This window comes from Cariama cristata, unplaced genomic scaffold (genome assembly GCF_000690535.1).
Source record: "Cariama cristata isolate BGI_N322 unplaced genomic scaffold, ASM69053v1 scaffold36260, whole genome shotgun sequence".
Taxonomy (NCBI): Eukaryota; Metazoa; Chordata; class Aves; order Cariamiformes; family Cariamidae; genus Cariama; species Cariama cristata.
In genome coordinates, this window is record NW_009593645.1 from 52,119 (window position 1) to 62,032 (window position 9,914).

General features: G+C 35.3%; 1 protein-coding gene across 1 annotated transcript in view; it reads left to right on the forward strand.

The window, feature by feature from the left end:
* Nucleotides 1-5,834, forward strand: part of MAP3K1 (mitogen-activated protein kinase kinase kinase 1, E3 ubiquitin protein ligase) — a 22,947-nt gene extending 17,113 nt beyond the window's left edge. The window contains exons 15-19 of the mRNA XM_009695077.1: nt 631-793; nt 2,064-2,195; nt 3,174-3,316; nt 3,788-3,919; nt 5,249-5,834. Coding sequence (XP_009693379.1) covers nt 631-793; nt 2,064-2,195; nt 3,174-3,316; nt 3,788-3,919; nt 5,249-5,398 — 720 coding nt within the window. The 3' untranslated portion in view covers nt 5,399-5,834. The remainder of the gene's footprint in view (nt 1-630; nt 794-2,063; nt 2,196-3,173; nt 3,317-3,787; nt 3,920-5,248) is intronic.
* Nucleotides 5,835-9,914: the final 4,080 nt, after the last annotated feature.

The following is a 9,914-nucleotide window of genomic DNA, read 5'->3' on the forward strand; positions in this document are numbered from 1 at the left end:
TCTGTCATCAGCTATTCCTCCTTTGAAACTCTCTTGCTTGTGAAAGAGTAGGGCTGTCCATGTAGTCATTGAGGCTCCTTCTGGAGAGGTGATGGTGATTCTGATGCCCTGGGGAAATTCTCTGGAGCATACCATTATATCAGAGCTGGGATTGGCTCCAGTTCCATTACAGGACTTCTGATCTGCACACACACACATACACCCCTGCCACTGAAGTTCTGGGATAAAATGTTTAGTTATGAAACAGGTAGTATGGTTAAACTGGTAAAAATCTTACAAATAACAACACTGCCAGAATCCCATTTCAGGCCTTATCTTTCTTCCTCCTTCAACATCTGGGAATTTTTTTTTTCCTAGTTTAAGCAGAGGAGAGTGAAAGAGGGAAGTTTCCCTACTCCATACTTGGGGATATTTTTGTTCGTATTTACCCAGATCACTCTTAATTTTCTGTGACTCTCTCACATGGAGATACGTTCTCAGCTGAAGGGGCTTGAGATAAAAGAATACTTCCTATTTCCAGATGGTGAAAGGGGGTAGAAAACCATCCATTCTTGTTACTGTACTGAAGGGGGAGGGGTTACAGTACTGCTCATTATGTAAGGTAAGTCTGAATACCATATTTCAAAACAGGTGACATATGTCAGGAACACATCATCTGAGCAAGAAGAGGTAGTTGAAGCACTGAGAGAAGAAATAAGGATGATGAGTCATCTGAACCATCCTAACATTATTCGAATGTTGGGTGCTACATGTGAGAAGAGCAACTATAACCTCTTTATTGAATGGATGGCAGGTAAACAACTACTGTGCCAAAGAAAATGAAAAGATCAGTTGAGTCATAGTTGAACTATGCAGTTTCATACTGCATTTTGCATCACTTCCGTTTGCAAATTTGTCTTTTCTTGCTGTTGGTAACAAATATAAAGGTCTACTTACAGAACAGTTTAAGTGGTCATAGCAGTATTCTTACTGGTGCATCCTTTTTTTTATTTGTTTTTGCCCAAGCCTTTTCATAAAAATTGTGTGAGGTAACATGCAAAGGCATTTAACAACTTAAAGTAAATTTCCAATAATAGGTAGTAAGCAGGGTGCTTCAGGAAAAACATGTTCAAATCTCAATTTAATAATAGATAGTGAAATCTTTTCATTATTGTATAGAGCAGGGACAAGAAAGTCAATGTCCTTTTTTTTAAGAAGGAGTTTTATTAATTTTGTGAATGGGATTATATGTTGTTGTCGTCCAGTTACCAAGAGTAGATTTGGTGTTTTATACATCCCTTATTTCTTAGAAAAGAAAGCATTGCACCTTAACTTATGTTCTTTGGCAGAAAGCACTTAGTAATACCACAGTGCTAACAACCAAAGCCCAAGTATGTGTTATTACAAGAAGTAGTGAAGAAAATATTTTTTCAAAACTAAGGTGGTTTAACTTTTTAAAGTATAATTTTTTCTGAAATAATGTTATTTAGATAATGAAATGTCAAGAATTGTCTTTACCTCATTCAAGCCCAATTATATTAGAATACTTTGAGAGGCACAATGGAAATCCAAAATCTTGAGGATCTATATACAAATTTTGGAAAATATACTGCTTTTCCTTGCTTGTCTACTTGCTTTTATGTATTCATACTTGGATAGTACAAAAGTAAATTAAGATCCCCAGAGGGAATGCTTGCTGGAGGTTGCACGTGTCTGTTGCCCCAAAGAAAACTAATGTTCTGCTGCTTAAATGTTAATGCAAAGTGTGGATAAATATGTGTAATTTTTTAATCTGCAACAGTACTTTGTACACTAAGGGAGTTGTATGTTCTTTTAAGGAAGTATAAAATTATTAGAAAACATCAAGACTTATGTCTTTAATGTGTACAGTTCCAGGTAGAATATTATCAAGTAATCAAGTGTATTACTTTTTGCTCAGGAAACTTTTAAATTTTTTGGGTGGGGGGAGAAATCTGATCATAAATTAGGAATACCAATACCAAGTTCCAATTTTAGGAGGCAGTGGTGCATTCTACTAATATAAAATATAAGCATTGATAAAATTTACTTTTTTTATCTTGTAGGGGGTTCAGTTGCTCATTTGTTAAGTAAATATGGAGCCTTCAAAGAATCGGTTATTATTAATTACACAGAACAACTGTTACGTGGCCTTTCTTACCTCCATGAGAATCAGATAATCCATAGAGATGTTAAAGGTAAGAATTACTTAGAATGTCTTTTAAAAAGGAATATTCAGAAAGGAGTATCTATTTTGGTTTGAGACCTATTGCTTCTCTCAGATACCATCTCAAGAGTGGTATTTTTATTGGTTTTGTCTGATCATTCTTAGGAATCTTTAGTTACTGAAATTAATCAGAATGTTCATAGTGTGCTTTGGGATATTTGCTACCCATGCCGCTAGTTTAGAAAAATTGGTTTTCTCAATTTTTTCAAATAAAATATGAAGTTGTCATATAGCTTTAAAGATTGCTAGTTAAATTAATGTAAATGTTTACACTGAAATGATAGTAAATCTCTGAACAAGCCAAGATAAAGAGGTCAGGTTTCTAAAGTATAGGAATATTGTGATGACTTTTCTTTCTTCATCCTACTTGAATATAAATACAGCGGTACTGTGTTTGAGCAAAATATGAACTTTACTGGGAAATACCAGTCTTACTATACTTTTCCCTTTAGTGTCACTATAGCTGTCCATGAACTGGAGAGACATGCAGATAAGTAGCAGCATACTGATGGCAAACATTTGTCTTTAATATTTCTTCTTAAAATAGGAAAACTTTCAATTGCTCTGTAATTCTCTTTAAGACAACTCAAAGTTGCTTAAGGATGAAATAAGGTTAAATTTCACAGGGAGCTGCAGGCAATAACAACCTCCAGAGTTTTAGGTCACCATTTTCTTTCATTATTCCATCTTCAGGCACTGTCCCAGAATCCTGTGTTTGCCCTACTTTTAGAGAAGCAATCAAACTTTCAATGTCTCAGCCTCTAGCTGTGTGCAGTATCATTCAGGCATAACAGAAAAGTGACTTTGTCCTTGATTCTTAGATTTCTTTGATACTGGCGGTGGGGAACATCAATCTATAGTTTTGAAATGCAGGGAGGAAGAGTGTTTGTTCATCCTTTCGTGTTTAATAGAAATCCAACTAGCAGTATTTTTATTATGCTGTTGACAGGTGCCAATTTGCTAATTGACAGCACAGGGCATAGATTAAGAATTGCTGATTTTGGAGCTGCAGCCAGGTTGGCATCAAAAGGAACTGGTGCGGGGGAGTTTCAGGGACAGTTGTTGGGAACTATTGCATTTATGGCACCGGAGGTAAGAAACCAGTTTTTGAAGTTATTTCAAAAAGCTTGTTTGAACTCTTTAAGCGAATTCTTACAGCCAAATAACAGAAAATTGCTGTAAATGCTTCAAATATGTTTTAAATATGCTTGTTCTAAAGAATAGGAATGATTCCAAGATGGCAATATGACATTTCTTGCTCACTGTCAAAGTTGTTTTAAGTAGTTTGTAACAATGTATATCTATCATAAGTATTGTTACTAAAGCCCAAATCACCATTTGGTCAAAAGCTAACTACTTTGCTCCTTGATCTGGCATTTTATTTACTAGCTCTGTAAAGTTGTATAAATCTTATGGCATTTACATCACTGATCACTCTCTCAACCTGAAGTGTTAATCAGAATCCACTTGGTTGATGATTTTTTTTTTTTTTTTTTTTTTTTTACTTAGAGTTAAGAGACTTTGAAGCAGATAATCTGAGTTTTGGTCTGTCTGTCTGTTCAGGTTCTGAGAGGTCAGCAATATGGTAGGAGCTGTGACGTGTGGAGCGTTGGCTGTGTTGTTATAGAAATGGCTTGTGCTAAACCTCCCTGGAATGCAGAGAAGCACTCCAATCATCTTGCCCTGATATTTAAGGTGGGGTATTTTGTTGCTACCAATGTGCTACAAAAGACGCTGACTAATTTCATATACAGCAATGTGAATTTTAGGAAAGTATACAATTAGTAGGCGTTGTTGAATAGCTCTTCTTTATATTGGAGCTGTTAGTACAAAATCAGTACTGATAACAACATAATCATACTTGCTTATTAAAAAAAAAAAGACTACCAACACAATAATATGCAGAGAAAGTTCTGTTCTAAGATATAAATATACAGTGTTAACAGGCTAAAAGAGAATTTCGGAATAGAGTTCATCTTGACTCTAGGCAGAAGATTGGGATTTGAACTCTTTCTTACAATCCTGTAAAATATGGGAGCAAAAGAAGTTTTTCTACCATAAAACATTTATGTATGTATTCGTATTTCATAGTGGGGAATGTCCTTTGGTAAAAACCTGATGTTCCATGTTCAGATTTTGCTGAAAGATATTTATCATTATGCCATGCTGTATTTGAATATTGCCCCTCCTTTTTCTAGATCATTCATTTTGGCATTCATTTTTCTTACTAAAATCAATTAGATATATTTAATTCTAAATGTCTAGTTGAACTGTAGGCATGAATGAAGAAAATATATGCCGCAAGTGAAGAAAGTGATTATTAGCATTTTCACTAGCATGAGTGAAGAAAGTGTTTCCACAAAACAAAACTAACACAGCAGTATTCAAATATGTTTTAATTAAGTACAAATCACTTGTGATAAGAGATGTAATTGTCTTGGTTCTGTGGCTGTGTGAATCTGGTGGTGCCTCTCTAGTGTTCCTAATTATCTTGTTTAATTTGATTCAGAGAAAATCAAAATTAATTTGGTTGTGAGTGATCTGCATCTGTCTGAGAAAGACTGCCCTTTGGGGGTGGTAGCAGAAAAACAATAAAGACAATGCAACAGAGTGTACACAGCTTAACATACCATAATGCAACATCACTCAACTCAATATATCTCCATGTTGGCTTATGCCAGTTAACAACGATGGTAACTAGTAGACTAAAGAATTCCCATTACGTATGGCATAAGAGCTTTTCTTATGGCCTATTCAGCAGAATCTTGCTGTAAGAAGAAAATTTAGAGAGAAGTACAAGGCGAGAGGCAGATTGTGAAAGGCAATAGGCATAAGGGCAACTAAAGACCCACTTTATAAAATGGAAGCAGTAATCTTCAAACTGCAGTAGGAAATATGCCAAATGTAGAAAAGCTCATAAATACAACTCATCTGAAAATTACCAGCTTGTGGAAGGTTTTTGGGGTAGGAGTGGGAGGCTTTAAGAATCACTGACCTCTAAAAAGTTGTCTTCCCTTTGATCAGATTGCTAGTGCAACTACTGCTCCATCAATCCCTACACATCTGTCTCCTGGCTTGAAAGATGTGACTCTTCGGTGTTTAGAACTTCAACCTCAGGACAGACCCCCATCCAGGGAGCTGCTGAAACACCCTGTCTTCCGTACTACGTGGTAGCTACTTATGTATAAGGCTGATATACTGAAGAAGATGCTACTGAATATACAGCAACTGTCTTGCAGTGCAGTTAAGCACAGCAAATTGTATTATTCTGCTGGCCTTAATGATAGATACATCAAGGACTTAAGGCCAGTGGAGGACCCTAGCTAAGTATGTGATTGACAAATCAAGATCTTTACCTAAGCTCAGCATACAACATTTCACAACTTGTGCAGAGATTTGTAAACTGTGCCTTTTTAAACATCTGGCTCTATGTGAACACAAAAGCATTTTTCCTTAAATCTGCATGATGATTTAGCAGATAAGTGATTTTTATTTTATTGGGAGCACTTTTTCAGCAATATTAGCAGCTGAGGGTCTCAAGATCTATTTTAATATAGCAATCACTGTTCCATTTCGCATTATGTAGATGGAAGCAGAGGGTTCTGCAGTTGGTCAGTTTTCAGCACTGGTTACAAGGAAGTTCTGTATCTGTCCCTTTTAATTATACATAGTTCTCTGAATAACAAATCAAAACATTGATGGATACTTTAAAAAAATAAAAAAATAAAAAAAAAAAACCTGACACTTTTTGCCTCCCTTAAAGTAAGAGCAGGCAGTTTTGGTTCACTGTGCATTTACTTTAATTTCTTTTGAAATTAAAGTTTGTTTTCATTGTATTTTTAACTTTCAGGGAAAGGTGATCTTTTAAAATAGTCTTTAAAAAAAGATGCAAGCTGCGTCTTGGAACATCTTGCCGACACAAGAGTTTTAAAAACAGATTTGCTGGAAATCTGGAATAAAATAAAATGGCACCTTCAACTAGGGAGTGTTGAAGGCTCTGATGGTATAGATTATTTAAAAAACAAAACAGAAACCTAAGGTTGTTCTACATAAATCAACTTAATCTAAATCATGCTGAAAGTTGTTGAGCCTTCTTTTCATATAGCAGTTTCTTCTGGCAAATCATGTAGAGAAATGTAATGTGAAAGGCCCTGAATCCAGCTCCCATTAAAGTTTATGGGAGGCTTTGCCCTGCACTTCAGTAGGAGCCGGTGCCAGCTATGAGCAAATCTCATTCTTTTGTGTAACAAAGCCAAGGTCACATTTTCTACTGATAACAAGTTTTACCTGCTGTTTTCCTTCTGTTGTACATCATCTATTTACTGTAACCATTAGTGATAATTTAATTTGAAAATGTTAAATATTACCATAAGAAAGGTATTTTTTTTTAACAAGAAACAAACTTGGACTTGAAAAGCAAGATCAAGTAAGGTGTGACATACAGCTTCACCTGTAGTGCAAAACTTGTGGTTTTTAGCAGGTGTGGTTTTTTTAAAACAGGTTTTAAAAATAATTTTTAAGACAGGTTCTTAGATTCTGATGCATGTAATTCTGAAGGAAAATGGCAGCTTTTCTTTTGCTTTTTTAAGAAGGGGATCTTTTTTATATCAAGTACTGATTGTGTTTAATCCATTTGGAAAAAAATACTGTTCGTGTTTTAACTCTTCAGAAGCCAGTTGGATTGTTGGACTGAAATAGAATTGGTTATTTTCAAAGACTCAGGACAAACTAAATAAGCTATAGTACCATAAAAATGTACAATACAAATTGGAAGTAAAACATCTTAAAGATAAGTTTACAGGAATGATAGTGCTCATACTAATAAAAAAAGCAATGTCATTAGTTGTGAATGTGTTTTCTTTTGGAAATTTTACATTCCATTGTTGGCAGACTTTGAAGAGTTAAAAAGGTAATACTGAAATGTGAAGTTTGGTAGCTCTGTTTTGTACTTGACTCTTTTTTTTTGACCACTTTAGAATTTCTCATTCTAATAAGATTGTTTCCAAGTCTTTCTTATGTGCAAGCTTTAAAGGATGCACTCTTGCCAATTCATGTACTGGAAGATCAGTTGTCAGATTAATACTGTTTCTGGCGGAAATGTAAACTGTATAAACTGATGAACCTCAGCTAATCAGTATTACTTTGTAGATCACCATGCCTACCACATTTCAAACTCAAACTGCCTCTAGGTGTCCAAATGTGTTTGTTTGAGATTGTTTGCGTTTCCCTTGGCTTGCTGGTAATTGTGGTGTTTTTAAAATGCAGATGTGATGTAATATTCTTATTTTCTTTGGATCAAAGCTGGACTGAAAATTGTATTGTGTAATTATTTTTTTGTGTTCTTAATGTTATTTGGTACTTAAGTTGTAAATAACGTCTACTGCTGTTTATTCCAGTTTCTACTACCTCAGGTATCCTATAGAGTTTCTTCTACCAAAGTTCACTTTCACAATGAAATTATATTTGCTATGTGACTGATTCCTAAGACTTCCAGGGCTTAAGGGCTAACTTCTATTAGCACCTTACTGTGCAAGCAAATTTTACAGAAATCTCTGGGTTAAGAAATTTGGCTTCATTGTATCCTTGTTATTTTAAATATATCAAGATATTTTAATTAAAAGTTTTTACCCCATTGAACCAATTTTATATAGTATAATTTGTACGTATTTTGGTGGGTTTTGTCTTTATAGTAAATAAAAGTTTTTGAACAAATTTTGTCCTTTGCTTATTGTAATGTAAACATGTTCAGTTTACTGATGTGAATAAAATATTTCTGGTACACTTCACTATTTATACACAATTTCATATGCAACACTCAACATATCAAGACTTAGTTTCTAATATCAGATGACTCATATGAATGAGTATTGGCTGATACATGTATATCTTAGGTGTATCAATAAAGAATGCTTACATAAAGGGCAGCAACAAACAAATTTTTTTTTAGTAATAAAGGTAGGAGCTTGTATTACAACAGAACTGTATCTATGAACCTCACTTGCTTATGCCCTTAGAGCCAACCTTAAATGTATACATTTTGCATTACTGCAAATGTAACTATTAATTACCAAGTCAAGTCAGCTGATTTGGTTAGATCAGTTCTGGAGCTATTGAGGTGTATCTTGGAAGTTAATCTGCTATTTTATGTTTTCAGTGAAACGATTCTGTTGCTTGTGATTTAAGTATCACACACAAGCCTTTCCTTATTCAGGCAATCTGAATATGTATTGCAAAGCTAGGCCTTGTTTCAGTTGCCTGTCTTTCTCCTGATTTTTTTATATTTTTTTAAATTAATCAGTTTTTTGATAGTTGAAAATAAAGTTCAAGTATTCTGTATTCTTTTTTGTGACTACTCAATTCTACATTTTGAAGGATCATTCTCTTTAAAATCTCCATTACTTATGTGACTTCCTGCAAATAGGGACAAACGTACCAATTCAGCAAAAATTGCAGCAGGAACCTTCAGATAAACTCTAATATCTGGGGTTTTTTTAAATCAGCAAAATGGACTGACTGAAATGTCAAGAAGGAAAATATATGACAAGGGTTAAACAAAAGATAAATTGAATGTAATGTATCTTCCTTTATTTGACTTCGTTGAACTCATGAATTCTACAGTACTGTGTGGTAATCATAATGTTGCGGTCTCCTCTTCAGGAGCAAGGGATAGCAGAGATCACCTGTCCCCAGCAGTTGGCAGTGAATGTCAGACCCCCACTTACAGAACCAAATGTCTTCATTTGCAAAGGGCATGTTCAGTTCTTCTGCAGGCAAATAGTAAGCTGTGCCCAGTTTGATTTCTCTGGTGGGAATAACGTTGCTCTCCATGTTCCACGTGAAGGTCATAGGTTGATGTCTTGACAGTGTTTCATCTTTGCAAGTTCTCATTGAAAGGTAACAGTTACTTCCAGAACATGCAGAGTGTCAGGAGGATCATGTATTTCCTCTTCATCTGAGTGGGCCACTTCTATATGTGGCTGTTCTGACCTGACTGCCCACCTCCCAAGACACTGCATTGCCCCTTCTAATTTTTCTCTCATTGCTTAGTCTTCCTTGTTGAGCTGAATCATGAATGTGACAGTCTTGCTTTTTTTTTTTTTTTAAAAAAAAAGCCAGTGTGAATACACTGTGGCAAATACGCGTGTTGTTTTCTCATTGCGGCACACGGCTGCTGAAATCCAGAATTTAAGTTGTGACACGAGACCTTTCTTCTCTGTCATTACCCAGAAACTCCAGAAGATGGCGGGAAAGCATTTTGAGGTGGCCACCGTCCCATTTCCTTTCATTTCCCTCAATTATTGCAGTTTGCAATAGATCATCACTCGGTTCCTGTTCTCAGAAATATGTGCAAGGCCAACAATAGAATTAAAGTGAATTTGGAGTAACTCAGAGGCAATTTATAAATATTTGCAAGATGGGAAGTTAGTTCTGCTTGTATCATTGCTTTGGTGGGCTTGCCTCAGAAAATCCCAAACTTGGCAAGAGTTCAAGTCCAGAGATAGGACTATAACCGTTGACAGTGGTTTGAAGTTTGATTTCTCTGTTCACACCAAAACCAACTCTCAAACACTACCTCCATATGATTGTGTTTTAAACTTGTTTCCTAAGAAAGTAAAACACATGCTGTCACGTTCTGTCTCATTTTCCCAATGACTTTTGACTTCATTGGCAGTCCTTAACTAAAACTGCA